Here is a 17,308-nt window from a genome sequence, read left to right on the forward strand (position 1 = left end):
TAGAGCCAGCCTCTGGGAAACAAGGTGGAGATGGAGATAGCTAGCATGCTGGAGAAGAACACCACACTGTTGAAGTTTGGATACCACTTCACGCAACAGGGCCCACGACTGCGCGGCTCTAACGCCATGATGAACAACAACGACCTGGGTGGGTCTCTACGCACATGTCAAAGCTCTCCTATGTTTGTGATGCAGTTTCTGTTTTGGTTTGCTGGAAGGGGGATGGGTCGATGTGGACGGGTTGGACTCTGCTTTCAGTCATGCAATAGAAATGAAACATGTTAACCATTACCTGTTAACCTTGACATAATAACCTTTAAATGTTAACCTTTACATGTTAAACCGGAACATGTTAACCATTACCTGTTAACCTTGACATAATAACCTTTACATAATAACCTTTACATGTCAACCTTTACCTGTTAACCTGAACATGTTAACCTTTACATGTTAATCTGTACATGATCACCTTTACATGGTAACCTTTACATAATCTAGCCACAGGGGTTGCAAGCCAGTAACTTCTGTGCCGGTCCCAAGCCCGGATAAATAGAGAGGGTTGCGTCAGGAAGGGCATCCGGCGTAAAAATTGCCAAAATAACCATGCGAATCATCCACAACACTTTAGACATACCGGATCGGTCGAGGCCCGGGTTAACAACGACCGCCACCGATGCTGTTAACCTACAGGGTGTCGGTGGAAATTTGACTACTGTTGGTGGAAGAAAGAGGGGAGGCAGAAGGGTCCGTTGCCAGAGAGAGAAGGGAAAAGGCAGGAACATAGGTTTGAGAATAGGGACTCTTAACGTTGGCACAATGACAGGGAAAGGCAGAGAGCTGGCAGACATGATGGAGAGAAGGAAGGTAGATGTACTGTGTGTGCAGGAGACAAGGTGGAAGGGCAGCAAGGCACGTAGTATTGGAGGAGGATACAAACTGTTCTATCATGGTGCTGATAGGAAGAGAAACGGGGTAGGAGTGATTCTGAAGGGGGAGTTTGTAAACAGTGTTCTAGAGGTGAAAAGAGTCTCAGACAGGATGATGAGCCTAAAGTTAGAAATTGAAGGGGTGATGGTGAATGTAGTCAGTGGGTATGCGCCACAGGTTGGCTGTGAGTTAGAAGTGAAGGAGAGATTCTGGAGTGAGTTGGATGAGGTCATAGAAAGTTTTCCCAGAGGAGAGAGAGTTGTTATTGGAGCAGACTTTAATGGGCATGTTGGTGAGGGCAATAGAGGTGATGAGGAGGTGATGGGCAGGTTTGGTGTGAAGGAAAGGAATCTGGAGGGACAGATGGTGGTGGACTTTGCGAAGAGGATGGAAATGGCTGTAGTCAACACTTACTTCCAGAAGAGAGAGGAACATAGAGTGACATACAGAAGTGGAGGTAGGAGTACTCAGGTGGACTACATCCTATGTAGACGAGGTCATTTGAGAGAGGTTAATGACTGCAAAGTGGTGGTAAGAGAGAGTGTAGCCAGACAGCACCGCATGGTGGTGTGTAAGATGACTCTGGAGGTCAGGAAGAAGAAGATAGGGAAAACAGAAAAGAAGACCAAGTGGTGGAAGCTACAGAATGAAGAAACTTGTGAGGAATTTAGGCAGAAGTTGAGGCAGGTCCTGGGTGGTCAGGATGAGCTTCCAGAGGACTGGGAAACTACAGCAGAGATTATCAGGGAAACAGGTAGGAAGGTGCTAGGTGTGTCATCTGGAAAGAGGAAAGACGGTAAAGAGACTTGGTGGTGGAATGAGGAAGTACAGGAATGCGTCCAGAGGAAGAGGTTGGCTAAAAGGAAGTGGGATGTAGAAAGGACTGAGGAAGGTAGACAGGAGTACAAGGAAGCGCAGCGTAGAGTGAAGAGAGAGGTGGCAAAGGCCAAACAGAAAGCTTACGATGAGCTTTATGACAGGTTAGGCACAAAGGAAGGAGAGAAGGACTTGTACAGGCTAGCCAGACAGAGAGACAGAGATGGGAAGGACGTGCAACAGATAAGGGTGATTAAGGACAGAGATGGAAAGGTGCTAACAACCCAAGAGAGTGTACAGAAAAGATGGAAGGAGTATTTTGAGGAGCTGATGAACGAGGAAAATGACAGGGAAAGAAGGGAGGAAGATGTGGTTGTTGTGGAGCAGGAAGTAGCAGAGATTGGAAAGGATGAGGTGAGGAAGGCTCTGAAAAGGATGAAGAGCGGAAAGGCCGTTGGTCCTGATGACGTACCTGTGGAGGTATGGAAGTGCCTAGGAGAGACAGCAGTGGAATTTCTAACGAGGTTGTTCAATAGGATTCTAGAGAGTGAGAAGATGCCTGAGGAATGGAGGAGAAGCGTTCTGGTCCCGATCTTTAAAAACAAGGGTGACATGCAGAACTGCAGCAACTATAGAGGAATAAAGTTGATGAGCCACACAATGAAGCTGTGGGAAAGAGTAGTGGAAGCCAGGCTTAGGAAGAAGGTGGAGATTTGTGAGCAGCAGTATGGTTTCATGCCCCGTAAGAGCACCACTGATGCCATTTTTGCTTTGAGAATGTTGATGGAAAAGTACAGAGAAGGTCAGAAGGAGCTGCATTGTGTGTTCGTAGATTTAGAGAAGGCGTATGACAGGGTGCCGAGGGAGGAGCTGTGGTACTGTATGAGGTCGTCTGGAGTGGCAGAGAAGTATGTCAGAGTAGTTTAGGACATGTATGAGAGAAGTATGACGGTGGTGAGATGTGCTGTAGGTCAGACAGAGGAGTTCAAGGTGGAGGTGGGACTACACCAAGGATCAGCTTTGAGTCCTTTTTTGTTTGCTATGCTGATGGACAGGCTGACAGACGAGGTAAGACAGGAATCTCCCTGGACAATGATGTTTGCGGATGACATTGTAATTTGCAGTGAGAGTAGAGAGCAGGTGGAGGAACAGCTAGAGAGGTGGAGGTTTGCTCTGGAAAGAAGAGGTATGAAGGTCAGTCGTAGTAAGACAGAATACATGTGTCTGAACGAGAGGGATCAAGGTAGAAGCGTTAGGTTACAGGGGACTGAGGTGAAGAAGGTGCAGGAGTTTAAGTACTTGGGGTCAACAGTTCAGTGTGATGGGGAGTGTGGAAAAGAGGTGAAGAGGCGAGTGCAGGCAGGTTGGAGCGGGTGGAGGAAAGTGTCAGGAGTGTTGTGTGACAGAAGAGTGTCAGCAAGACTCAAAGGAAAGGTGTACAAGACAGTGGTGAGACCAGCTCTGCTCTATGGGTTAGAGACGGTAGCAGTGAGACAGAGACAAGAGGCTGAGATGGAGGTAGCAGAGATGAAGATGTTGAGGTTCTCCTTAGGAGTGACCAGGTTAGACAGGATAAGGAACGAGTACATCAGAGGGACGGCTCATGTTGCCTGTGTTAGCGACAAAGTCAGAGAAGCCAGACTGAGATGGTTTGGACATGTTCAGAGGAGGGATAGTGGATATATTGGTAGAAGGATGTTGGAGATGGAGCTGCCTGGCAGGAGGGCAAGAGGACGGCCAAAGAGGAGATATATGGATGTCTTAACAGAGGACATGAGGTTGGCTAATGTTAGGGTAGAAGATGTCCATGATGGAGGTGGTTTGAGCAACGACATGTGAAGACGTTTAGCCTTGTGGCTCCGCAGAAATACCCGATTTTTCGGTTAAATAATAAACATCTAACGTCCTGAACCGATCCACCATCTCCAGAAACGCTCTCTTAGACCGAACTGAAGACGTTCATTTGTGATGTCTGGATCAAGAAATACCAAAAAGTCAGAGACTGCCAAAGCTACCGAGAGCAGCCCCGGGTCAATGGATATGGCTAAGCTAATGGATGCTATCACGAACTCGGAGAAAACAGTACTGGCTAAGATTGCTTCGCTGGACACGAAAATTGAATCTAAATGCCAAATGCTGAACGAAAATATGGAGTCGCTCCGACGGGATTTCAAAGATCAACTTGAAGGTCTGAGAAGCGAATTCAGTGCTAAGCTAAGTCCACTGGAGGCTAGCATTGCTGACAATCGGGCCCAGATAGCTAGCTTGGAGAATGCTACAAACAACTACTCCGACAGAGTGGTGAACATGGAAGAAGAAATGTGCCGCTTAAAAGCTACTGTGACAACCCTGACGGAGAAGACAGAGGACCTGGAGGGAAGGCAACGCCGCTGCAATATTCGCATTCTCGGGGTAAAGGAGCAGTTTGAAGTTGGCACGCGGCCTGTTGACTCGGTGGCTAAGCTACTTCAGGATGTTTTGGGCATGGATTCGGCCCCCACGCTGGATAGAGCGCACCGCGGACTGCAGTCCACCCCGGCCAAAGGAAAGCAACCCCGGCCACTTATAGTGAAGTTTCACTATTATCAAGAAAAGCTGGATGTGCTTCGCAGAGCAGCTAGGAAAGAGTCTTTGGAGTATGATGGCAACAAGATCCTTATTTTTCCCGATCTCCCAGCCACAGTGGCAAAGAGAAGAGGAGCCTTTAAAGAGGTTAAAGAGCTGCTGCGAGGATGCCAGGGCGTGAAATATGGGATGCTGTACCCTGCGAGGCTGAGAATTTCTTCAAGCTTGGGTGAGAAAATATTCCTGGACCCTGCTGCAGCCAAAGACTACACCCAGAAATATCTGGTGCACAACAACTAGCAGGAAGACTGAGACAAATGAAGGAGAGTGTTCTGGAGAGGGAGGTTTGTTACATTTTAGTTTAGATTCTGTTAGATGGGAATATTTTGTATCCTAGGTATTTTCTGTTATGAGCATTGTGGTTGGTGAGTATAGTGGTTGGACAGGTTTACATGGTACACCAGCTCATTGGGGGGGAGGGGGGAGATTCGGGTTTAATGTGTTTAGTCTCTGTGTTATTTTTTTTGGTTTGTAGGTTGTTATTGTTTTTTTTTTCTTTGTTTGTTTTTTTGTTTTTGTTTTCTTGTTGCAGCTCCAAATATATATACCTCATCCTTGTGTGGGTGTGCACCCTTATGAGAAGATGAAACCTAAGTAGACATGGCTGCCCGTATTAATCTAAGACAAACAGTGGGGCCCAACTCAGTGACATTTCTTACATGGAACGTTAAGGGTCTTAATAATCTGGTCAAACGGAGGAGAGTCTTTACACATTTGCTGAATTTCCAAACAGATATAGTCTTTCTCCAGGAAACACATCTGCGTGCCGCTGATGCTCATAAGCTATCTCATAGCTCTTTTTCACAGACATACCACTCTGCTTTTGACACAAAGGCAAGAGGGGTTGCCATACTTATTAAAAAAAACCTTTCCTTTGTCTGTACAAATGTGATTCAGGATGCTAATGGTCGTTTTGTTCTTGTTGCTTGTAAATTGTATAACACCCCAGTTCTTTTGGTTAATGTCTATGCCCCTAATTGGGATAACCCACAATTTTTCACAAGCTTGATTGCAAAGTTAACGGGTCTAGACACTCATCACCTCATCATGGGTGGGGATCTAAACTTAGTTCTTGATCCGATTCTTGACAGATCAAGCACACGTCAGTCAGCAGCGACACCTAAATCAGTTTCTGTTCTCAACACATTCATTCAAAATTATGGTGTCTCTGACCCGCTGCGTATTACTGAGCCATCAGCAAAACATTACTCTTTCTTTTCTCCGGTACATCATTCATACTCAAGGATCGATTACTTTTTGGTAGATAATAGTTTTACTTCTCGGATCATTAATTGTAAATACCATGCTATTGTTATTTCGGACCATGCTCCTGTGCAATTGGACCTTTCATTTCCCACGGCTCATGCCCCGCAACAACGGGTGTGGAGACTTGACTCAACCTTGTTATCAGATGAAGAATTTTGTAAATATATTTCCTCACACATTGATCTTTTTTTGGAAATAAACGACACACCTGATGTTTCTAAAACTCTAATATGGGAGTCTCTTAAAGCATATTTACGCGGGCAAATAATCTCTTTTACAGCTCAGAAGAACAAAAAGTGTGGTGAGAGATTTAGGGAATTAACCGAACTCATAGCAAATCTAGACGTGCAGTATGCCAGCAACCCAACACCTGATTTATACAAACAAAAGCTTTTGCTGCAATCTGAATTTGAAACATTATCAATTAAAGCAACAGAGAAGTTACTGCTCAGAACAAGGCAAAAGGTATATGAGCATGGGGAAAAAGCAAGCAGATTGCTCTCACACCAGCTGCGACAATCAATTTCTAATCATTCAATAACAGAGATCAAAACAGACTCAACTCAAGTAGTGACAGATCCCAAACAAATTAATACAGCTTTCAAGAACTATTATCAAAATCTCTATGCCAGTCAAAGTACATGTAATTCCGATGAAATTGAAGCTTCTTTGGAAAAACTAAATATTCCTTCGATGGAATCAGATCAACAACAGACACTTGAGAGACATATTTCTGTGGCTGAAATATTGATGGCAATTGGTTCATTACAGAATGGCAAAGCTCCAGGTCCTGATGGATTTCCATCAGACTTTTACAAGGTCTTTGCTAACAAACTTGCCCCTCTACTCTGCATGGTGTTTGCAGAAATCCATGCAACTTCTAAACTGCCTCAAACATTATCCCAAGCCACGATTTCAGTAATCTTAAAAAAAGGCAGGGACCCCCAGAAGTGCGAATCATATCGACCAATTAGTCTACTTAATGTGGACTACAAGATTTTAACTAAAGTCCTAGCGCTTCGCCTGGAGAAAATAGCCCCCAGTGTTATTCACGAAGACCAGACAGGTTTTATGGCTGGCCGCCAGTCATATTTTAACACCAGGCGTTTGTTTAATATTTTATATTCCGACCACTCTGTTGATGTTCCAGAACTAATTGTCTCACTCGATGCTGAGAAGGCCTTCGACTGCGTGGAGTGGAGATATCTGCTGGCTGTACTGCGCAAGTTTGGCTTTGGCTCAGGGTTCATATCCTGGATTAAAACGTTGTATTCAATGCCCCTCTCATCTGTTCGCACCAATAGTACCGTCTCCGAATATTTTGCCTTGCATAGAGGCACCCGTCAGGGATGCCCGTTGAGCCCACTACTTTTTGATTTTGCAATAGAGCCGCTGGCAATAGCCCTACGAACAGACAAGGGAATTACTGGGATCAGTCGGGGTGGGGAGGTACATAAAACTTCATTGTATGCTGACGACTTACTTTTATACATCGCAAACCCAGAGGAGTCTATTCCGAGGATGTTAGAACTACTTAGCTCCTTTGGATCTTTATCAGGGTACAAACTGAATTTAGGAAAAAGTATCCTTTTTCCCATTAACCAACTGGCAAGAGACTGGGATTATTCAAAATTTCCACTTACAGTAGAAAAAAAATCATTTGCTTATCTTGGAATTAAAATTACAAATAATTATAATACTCTTTTTAGATACAACTTTTCCTCACTTTTGGAGAAAACAAAGGCAGATCTGGCCAGATGGTCAGCTTTACCAGTTTCTTTAGCGGGGCGAATTAACACGATCAAAATGGCAGTTCTGCCTAAATTTATGTATTTTTTCCAGATGATTCCCCTTTTTCTACCTAAGGTATTCTTTACAAAGTTAGATGGACTCATATCTTCATGTATATGGAATAAAAAATGCCCAAGAATACGTAGGTCCAAATTGCAACGTTCTAAATCTGAAGGTGGTTTTGGCTTGCCAAATTTTAAATATTATTACTGGTCAGCAAATATTGTAAAACTTTCAATTTGGCTCCGCACTTTTAAAGAAAACAGAGGACCCCTCTGGTCCACTATGGAACTCACCTCTGATCTCCCTGCGTCACCAGTGTCATTTATGTGTGCCTCGTTGCCAATCACTAAAAAAATGAGCTTCAGAAACCCAGTGATTATAAACACCCTTAAGATCTGGTTCCAATGTTGTCGCCACTTTGGGTTTCAGCGGACTCTCATTTACTCACCAATCTCCTCCAATCCATTTTTCCCACCTGCCCTAAATGATTTTGGTTTTAAAACATGGCAGAGAAAAGGAATAGTTTTTTTTACTGATTTATTTGTTGATGGTTCATTTATGTCTTTTGAAAGCATCTGTAAAAATTTTGATATCCCCAAGTCTCATTTTTTTAGATAGCTACAGGTCCGTAGTTTTGCAGGGAAACACTTCACCACTTATCCAATACAACCACTCCCCGGTACTCTCGAAAATTGCTTGCAGTCTCAACCCACCACCAGAGGTCAGATCTCGCAAATATATAATCAACTACATCACATTGACCCCACATCACTAAGTCAGTTGAAACACTCCTGGGAGCTAGACCTGAATTCTGAGATTCCAGAGGAAATCTGGAACATAAGTATTACCCTCATACATTCAACATCTATCTGCATTAGACACAGTTTGACACAATTCAAAGTTTTTCATCGCTCATACTTAACGAAGGCTAAGCTGGCAAGGATATACAACAGCAGTGACGATCGATGCCCAAGATGTAACCATTCACCGGCTACGTTGAGTCACATGTTCTGGTCATGCACTGCCTTAGATAGGCTATGGGACTCTGTTTTTAAAACATTTTCACATTTGTGTGGGAGGAAAATTGATCCCAATCCATTCACAACAGTGTTTGGTGCTCTCCCGAACACAGAGGGACTAAACTCATATCAAACGAACGCAATAGCTTTTCTATCTCTCCTGGCACGTAGACTAATTCTAGTGAAGTGGAAGGATGAACGGCCCCCTTCCTTTGTCCAATGGGTGAGAGAAGCCATGATGTGTTTACAAATGGAATACCTCAGGTATAACATACAGGGCTCAACAGGCAAATATTATAAAATGTGGGCACCTTTCATAACATATGTTGAGGGTCTGCCATTTACATGAGGTAAGGGGTTTTAAAGAATATATCAGCGGTTTTAAGAGGGAGCTGCAGTGTATGTGTATATAAATGTGTTTTTTTTTTTTTTTTTGTTTTTTGTTCTGTTTTGTTGTTGTTTATTACCCTATAAGAGTATGTTTGGTCTATTTTAGTTGTCTCCTATTTGGGTTTCTGTCGGTGTTGTCTGTTTTATAAAAATTTGACTAAGGGAATCTATAAGTAAGCTGTGTTTCACATGCCACTGGTTGGCAGGTTTTATGTTACTCTCAATTTTATAGGCCTGTATATGTACGTATATATGTATATACTTAGTTCTTACTTATTTAATCTTCTACGACTGTACAGTTTTAAAGCTGTTTTTTATATGTATGTGTGTTTCTATAAAAAATTGAAAATCTTTAAATAAAGTGTTCAAAAAAAAAAAAAAGAAGATGTCCATGATAGAGTGAGGTGGAAAAGGATGATTCGCTGTGGCGACCCCTGATGGGAAAAGCCGAAAGAGAAAGAAGAACATGGTAACCTTTACATAATAACAGTCTCTTTACATACACAACAGACTTAAACACAAAGTTGTGGAGACAATGTCGGGCTGTATTGATGATGTCATGGAATATATATCAGTAGAGATTAGGATGGAGAGACAGAGTAACATCATAGTCAGCTGCGTGTATCGAGCCCCTGCATCTGACATGGAAACCTTCACTAGTGCTATTGAAAACATGTTTGCTAATATTTCCAAAAGGGTCATGTTTCTTTATGGCGATTTTAACATAGATTTGTTGATCCCAAACAATCACACCAAGACAGAAGATGTCACGCATACAATGTACAGTTTAAGCCTTTACCACTAATCAACAAACCCAGCAGAATAACAAGAAAAAGCGGAACCTTGATAGAAAATATTTTCACAAACTGCATAGAAAACAGAATAAAGAGCGGACTACTAATGACAGACATCAGTGACCACCTCCCTGTATTTGCTAACTATGAATGCACTGCAGAGAAATAAAAGAGAAACAGCAAATAGTTTCTCGAAGAAAACTAACAGAGGAATCAATAAATGCATTTAAATCAGAACTACAAGCACAAACCTGGAAAACTCTGTCTGAAAGCAATGATGTCAACGCAGCTTATGACATATTTATACAGGAGTTTACATCCATATACGACAAAAACTGCCCAATTACAAAATCCTGTAATAGAAAACAACATAATAAAAACCCATGGATGACAACCGGTCTGAGTAACGCATGCAGAAAAATGAACAGTTTATACAAACAATTCTTAAAAAACAGAACTATTGAAGCGGAACAGCGATACAAAAAATATAAAAACAAACTAACCAGTATCATGAGAACATGCAAAAAAGACTATTACACAGAAATATTACAAAAAATAAATCAAACACTAAAGAAATGTGGAAAGAACAAAACACAAAGAGAAAACAAATTACCCAGATTCTCTAGTTGGTAAAAATGAGATGTGCAATGATATTCAGGACATGACAAAGGAGTTTAATGAATATTTTGTAAAAAAAAAACAAACAAAAGGGGCCAAAGCTAGCCGACGAAATAAACTTTTCAAAAATATCAGAAAAAGAAACACTCAATCACTGCAAAAAAATAAATCTTAACTCGATCTATTTAAGACCTGTGGAAGCAAAAGAAGTTCTTAAAAGCGTCAACGAATTCAAAAACAAAACATCTACAGACTGTAACGGAATTAATATGATGGTGATAAAAAACGGTCATAGATTCCATTGTTGACCCGCTAACCTATAGTTATCAATGTATTCTTTCAAACAGGAACATTTCCACAAAAAATAAAAATAGCCAAAGTGATCCCACAACACAAATCAGGGGACAAACACCAACTAAAAAATAACAGACCAGTATCTTTACTCTGCAAATTCTCAAAAATACTCAAAAAAGTGTTGATCACAAGGCTGGAAAATTGTGTAGAAAAACACAAACTAATATCCGACGACCAATATGGTTTCAGAAAAAACAGATCAACATCCATGGCGATTCCGCAATTAACAGAAGAAATGATAAATAGCAGAGACAATAAAGAGTTCACAGTAGGAGTGTTCATCGATCTGAAACATAAAATTTTAGTAAACAAACTTGAAAGATCTGAAATACGCGGACCAGCATTAAATGGTTAAACAGTTACATTAATAACAGGCAGAAGTTTGTCTAACTGGATGACTGTAAATCATCCCTGCTAAATTTAAGCTGTGGAGTTCCACAAGGGTCAATCAATATTAGGTCCCATACTGTTCATCCTATACATTAATGACATAAACTTGGTATCAAATACACTCAAATACTTTTTATATGCAGACGACACAAGTATAGTCTGTACAGGGGAGAACCTCAGGGAAAATGTAAAAGTAGTAAATACAGAATTAGGGAAACTAAAACAATGGTTTGACAAAAATAAACTGTCACTCTGTGTTAACAAAACTAAATCCATGATTTTCGGAAATCGCCACATTCCTGCAGATTTAAAAATAAAAATTGCCATTGATAATCACGTTCTGGAAAGAGTGTCTGAAATCAAGTTCCTTGGAGTAATTCTGGACGACAAAATAAACTGGAAACCACAGATAAAGCAGGTCAGAGCTAAAATTGCTAAAAGCATAGCAGTGTTGGGAAAAACGCGCCATACTCTCACTCACAAAGCATGTTTACTGATATATTCATCCATAATTGGTTTTCCGGTTCCGGGTAACGGGCAGGGAGCGTGGCGTGCCTCTCTGCGAATACAACTATCTTCGAATTACTTAAAAGGTTGATTTTCCCCAAAAAAGAGAGCTGACCATGCCCCCGAAGAAACCCCAGGAATACGAAGACCTCAAAAAGACTCTTGACATTATTCAAGAAACGCTGAAAAGTTTTATGGAACAAGTGTCGGCTAAGCTAACGCCACTTTGGTAAATGATGGAAGAGTTCCGAAGATTTCGGGCTCAAAACGAGCAGCGAGAAAACCGGGTCGAGATTCTGGAGAAAAGACTGGACGATGTGGATCAGCAAGTAAGGATGAATAATGTCATTCTCACTGGAGTACCGATCATCAAGCCTCAAGCGAAACTGAATGCAGGAGCAGGCACTGCTAATGCTAGCGTTAGCGTAGCTAGCAGTGCTAATACGGAGATCGGTGCAGAGTCTTTGGAGCACCAAATACATTCATTTCTCACATCTAAAGGGATTTCCCTGGATCTCAATACCATCGAGACCTGCCACCTGCTCCCCAGGAGAAAGGAGACGGATAAACCAGCAATCCTCATCAGGTTTGTGAATCACAAACACAAGCTAGCTTTGATGAACCAAAGGAAACACCTGAAAGGTTCGGCTGCTTATCTGAACGACCATCTGACCAGAAGGAATGCTGAAATCTCAGCATCTCACGGCTTCTAAGCAGATTGAGAACACTTGGGTTAAAGGCTGCAGGATTTACGTCAAACCGCTCGGTCCAGAGGACCGGTCCAAGGTTCTGGTTGTGAACACCATGAAAGACTTTGAAAAGTGTTTAATCACGGTCGTCTGAAACAACATGGAGTAATAGACCAAAGAGCCAAATAATTTCAAGAAATATGACACGTGGATTCCTCACTTTCTCTGTATGTCTGAGGTAACCTGAATAACAGCAGAGTTCTGACCTGCAGACAACTTGACCTCAACTTTCACCGTCGCTGATATCAGCTGAAGAAAGATATGGACCTGAATCTAATGTCTGCAGTCATAACATCGAAGAGAACTATTTCAGATGACTGATCTGCATTTGCCATGTTGATTTCTAAAATAGTTATTTTTGACGTAATACTTTAGTAATTCATCTTTGTCATGTGCTTTATCGATATCTTATGATTTTTAATTCTGTCTGATAAAAACTGGGAACCGGATATTGATAAATCATGTAATAAAATGGTTATAGTATAACAGGGTGGGATTATATAAGTTCGCTTCCTTCCACTCCCTTTCAAGCAATATTTATTAATATGTATAATTATCCTAAGTTTGATTAGTTACTGTAATAATGTATAACTGATGATTATATTGCTGTTGTGTATTATTTGTACTTAATTGCTTGAAATAAACCATTTCAAATCAAATCAAATCAAAATAATACTACCATATTTACAGTACAGTGCAGAAGTTTGGGGAAATACTTATAAAACAAACCTACAGTGTTTATGTGTCTTACAAAAAAAAAGCTGTTGGAATCGTTCATGGAGTGGACTATGGGTCACATACAAACACTCTATTTTTAAAGTCGGGTTTACTGAAAATATCGGATGTAGTAAAACTGAAGACAGCTCTCATCATGTATAAAGCCAGATACAACTTACTTCCAATAAACTTAGAGCAAATGTTCAAAGACAGAGACGGGAGTTACAATCTTAGAAAACAACTGAACTTCAAAAAGCAGAGCATTCAAACAACAAAAAAGAAAATGTGTTTATCTAATTGTAGTGTGGATTTATGGAATGGATTGGATAAAGGTTTAAAACAAACCAAAAGTCTACATGTATTCAAAACAAACTACAAGAAGTCACTAATAGAACTTTATGAGGCCAGAAATGATCAACCCTTGTGCTATCTTAGTGGACCCCCCCCCTTCCATTGAGGTGTTCTCCCTACCATGACAAAGGTGGATAAAGGTGGAAAGAGTTCATGTAATCCATGGACACCAGTGAAGATCACAAATCATTGAAGAAAATAGGTTCAGAGCTCTGTCTAGTGGGTCTAGATGACCCAACTCCCAATGTTAAAGTGCCTAGGATAGCACAAGGGTTAACAAAACAATGCATGCAGAATTGTACAGTGAGTGTTTTGTACCTATCTGTAAATAGCAATATATTAAATACACACATCATCAGGCTTTGTAAAAAGGGCTGGGAGCAGACAAGATTTCTCTTCAACCTACTCCTTTTCAAGCACACTGTATTGTTTTAGGTCTCTTTTAAACCACCGTGTTGTGTTGATTTTTCATTTGTGTTTGAAATAAACTAAACTGAAACTGAAACTAACCCTTAACCTTTACATAATGACCTTTACATGTTAACCTGGCACCTCAGCAGACGTACTCAGGTGTATAAATCCCAGTTCAGGCTCCATCTGCAGACGTTGAACTGTTGAACTGGTCTGAACTGAACTAATGTGGTTCTGGATGAAGGTTCTGACATTCAGGTGCAGCTGACCCAGAGCAACTCTCAGCTGTGGTTCCTTCTGTCTGCCACCTGAGCTTGTGGGAATATTTGATTCTGTCAGGAGGACTAGATGAGGTCTTCTTATCGTGATTGTGAGTTTAACTTGTGATGTCATCCGTTTGTTACTCAGCCAATGAAAACAGCCCCTTCCATAGCGATGACATCAGTGCTACGGAAAGAGCACTGAGAAAAAACAGGATGACTGCTCTTGTGCACCAGCACAAACCTGGGAGCTAATTCTGAGCTATGTACTGTTCAAGAATTGGGATCTGTTTAAAAAGTAAATCTGATCCATTTAAGCTCTGTCTGAGTTTACTGTGAATGTTTATCATTCTTTGTCTTAATCTATCATCTGTGCAGTGATCAGGTTTCAGCTCCTAATGTGTTTTTGTGTTAAATTCTATCCTCTCCTCTTATTCATCTTGAAGCCCGGGTCGTCAGGTCAGAGTCAGACGGCTCCTTCACGCTCACTTTATCCGTCCCTGAACTTGAGAGAGCCTTCGGGAAGAAGTTCAAGTCCAGGACTAAGTAAAGCCCAAAGCAGCACCGTGTGAGCGCGCCGCTTTGCTTCTCCGGCTCTTCCTCCATCTGCTGTCACCTCTTGTCAGACACAGAAGCTTCTTTCCACATCTCCTCCTGTCAGATTCTGTCTTTGTGTTCTGGTCTCATCTGTCTGAAAGAGGGCGCTCTTCAGATCCTCTGGATTTCATTTCATCTGTTTATTCAATGGAAGTTCTGTCTGTAAGAAAGATATTTGACTATGAAATGGAAAGTTCTCTGGATGATAAATAATAGACAATAAAGGAAGATCTTCCAGAATTGAACTCAGTACAGCTGAAATATGAAACAGCAGAACTTTGAAATCTGAAAATTCTCTATTTCTGCATTTAAGCTCAGTATTCTGAGCAACCTTTACTGAATATGACCTAAAATTCAATTTTTGCTTCAGCTTCCTGCTCCGCCTGCAGCCCATGATGTTTGTGAAGGTGTCATTGTTCTTTTCGGATGTCTGCTGGATCTTTCTTCTCCTCTATCGTCTTTCCTCTGGACTTGCTAATCTTAAGGCTGGACCTATGTTCTGAGCAGATCACAAAGTTCAAAGGTTCTGGATGAACCTTTTAAAACACTTTTTGTTTGCATATTTGGTTGATTTGTAAAAGACAAAAGTCACTTCCTGCCAGGATGCTTACATTCATTTGATCCAGCTCCGCTCTTCCGGCATTTTCTGTCTTTTCTGGATTGAACTGTCTTCCTTCAAAGTTTATGAATGTTTAAAATTCTTTTGACTTTTTCTTTTACTTTTCCAAAACGCTGCTCTAGTTTCTGCTTTTTTTTTCTTTTGTAATCTCCTGTTCTCGTTGCAGTTATTTTGATTTCTTCTTTCCGTCTGCAGTAAGACAGAGACGGCTTGAAGGAGGACCCATCTTCCCAAAGTGCCGGACGAATGTATAAAAAGCAGGACGCCCCTGAAGTTTGACCCCAGCTTTGCACCGTCAACCCACTGGGACGGCTTCATTCTCTTTACTTCCAGACCTGTTCTCTGTGTTTTGCTAGATGTAGGATGGATTGATCAGCTGATTGATCCTATCAGTGCATGCATGACTCTTTTATTTTGTGCTCCAATGTTTTGATGTTTTATTCATCAAGTTAAGACTGAAACAAAAAACGCTGTAAATCCAAACTATAACCATTTTGTTTTTAGCAGCATCTTTCTTTAATAACAACTCTGGTTTGCAGATTCATTGAAAACTGTTTGAATGCATTTTTAGAGACTGAAAACCACTGCCAGCTGAAACCAGCTGCTGATTCTCTCTGTAACCTTTGTGCTATCTTAGATGAACCCCCCTTCCATTGAGGTGTTCCCCCTACCATGACAAAGGTGGATAAAGGTGGAAAGATTTCATGTAATCCATGGACACCAGTGAAGATCACAAATCATTGAAGAAAAAAGGTTCAGAGCACTGTCTAGTGGGTCTAGATGACCCAACTCAACAAGGGTTACTAAAACATATTTTTTTGAGACAGACCTGGAAAGAGACACATTCCCTTGGATTATGCATTGAAATGATGAAATCACTAAATCCAATTTATTTGTCACAATTTACAGATTTTTGAATGAATTTTGGCTTCATTTGTGTTTGTTTGCATTTCTATTTAATAGATCTGAAAGTTTAATGTAGAACAGCTTCTGCAGGCTGTTTCTTTTGAAGAATATCCTCCACTCAGTGCCATAACCCTTGTGCTATCCTAGGCACTTTACCATTGGGAGTTGGGTCATCTAGACCCACTAGACAGTGCTCTGAACCTTTTTCCTTCAATTATTTGTGATCTTCACTGGTGTCCATGAATTACATGAAATCTTTCCACCTTTATCCACCTTTGTCATGGTAGGGAGAACACCTCAATGGAAGGGTGGGGGGGGGTCATCTAAGATAGCACAAGGGTTAAAGAGGAAAAGTCTTTCTGCAGCAGAGTCCAATCATTTAAATAGAGAAATGTTGATGCAGAAAGTTCCAGAACCGTGGAGCTCAGAGACTCACTATATCAACCGGGTTCACCCACTGACCCCAAATCATTCCTGTAGTTAAATATTCTCCACCTTTGGCTGCATAAATGATGCAGAATTATCAGCATTTCATCAGCACAGCCACTAAACAACTTTGTATTTTTCTTTGCATGTTAACAAATCTGCAGGAAAAATCTGTTTCTTATTGACAAATAAAGACAGGATGGTTCTGACTGAACCGCGTTAGGATCCAAACTTATTTCTCTGTTGACAAAAGTGAGTCTGAAAGCATGTTTCAGGGGGATGTTTTTACTATTTTCTGGCAGACATGACAGTCCCGTGCATCTTTACTCATGTTTGCCTCCTTTCCTCCTGTGTTGTGGAAGTTTTGGACATAAGGATTTATTGGGTTTTGTTGAGTAGAAAACATTTTAGTTTACATATTTGTTTGTGAATAAAGCTTGATAATTGCTTCCTTTTGTTCTTCATTCCAAACTTGATTTAGACACTTGAGAACATCATGGTCTCACGTGGCAGCACAGTGACACACTGTGGCAAAAATAAGTACTGCAGTGTGTTTTGAAGGTTTTCTTCACATTTTTATTATTTTTTTAAAGTTAAATAATGATTAGAAAAATGCATTCATGATTAATAGGACTGTAAGAAAAGACATCTAGACCCACTAGATAGTGTTTTGAACCTTTTTTCTTCAATGATTTGTGATCTTCACTGGTGTCCATGGATTACATGAAATCTTTCCACCTTTATCCACCTTTGTCATGGTAGGGAGAACACC

The 17,308-nt window shown here is 41.0% G+C and overlaps 2 protein-coding genes across 4 annotated transcripts in view; both read left to right on the forward strand.

Moving 5' to 3' along the window:
* Nucleotides 1-16,985, forward strand: part of tmod1 (tropomodulin 1) — a 114,671-nt gene extending 97,686 nt beyond the window's left edge. Inside the window, exons 10-12 of one of the 3 annotated variants that reach the window (XM_023952050.2) lie at nucleotides 4-148; nucleotides 14,435-14,556; nucleotides 15,400-16,985. In XM_023952050.2, the coding sequence (XP_023807818.1) occupies nucleotides 4-148; nucleotides 14,435-14,538 (249 nt within the window). In that variant the 3' untranslated portion in view covers nucleotides 14,539-14,556; nucleotides 15,400-16,985. The remainder of the gene's footprint in view (nucleotides 1-3; nucleotides 149-14,434; nucleotides 14,557-15,399) is intronic. The other 2 variants (XM_023952021.2, XM_023952078.2) reach the window with 2 other exon arrangements.
* On the forward strand, nucleotides 492-13,250 carry LOC144991100 (uncharacterized). Its single transcript, XM_078944888.1, has 2 exons — nucleotides 492-3,559; nucleotides 9,238-13,250. Exon 1 carries the CDS (start codon nucleotides 604-606, stop codon nucleotides 2,668-2,670), a length of 2,067 nt encoding a protein of 688 aa, XP_078801014.1. The 5' UTR covers nucleotides 492-603; the 3' UTR covers nucleotides 2,671-3,559; nucleotides 9,238-13,250.
* Nucleotides 16,986-17,308: the final 323 nt, after the last annotated feature.

The sequence above is a fragment of the Oryzias latipes genome, chromosome 1, assembly GCF_053564925.1.
Source record: "Oryzias latipes strain Hd-rR chromosome 1, Olatipes_Hd-rR_3.1".
Lineage (NCBI taxonomy): Eukaryota > Metazoa > Chordata > Actinopteri > Beloniformes > Adrianichthyidae > Oryzias > Oryzias latipes.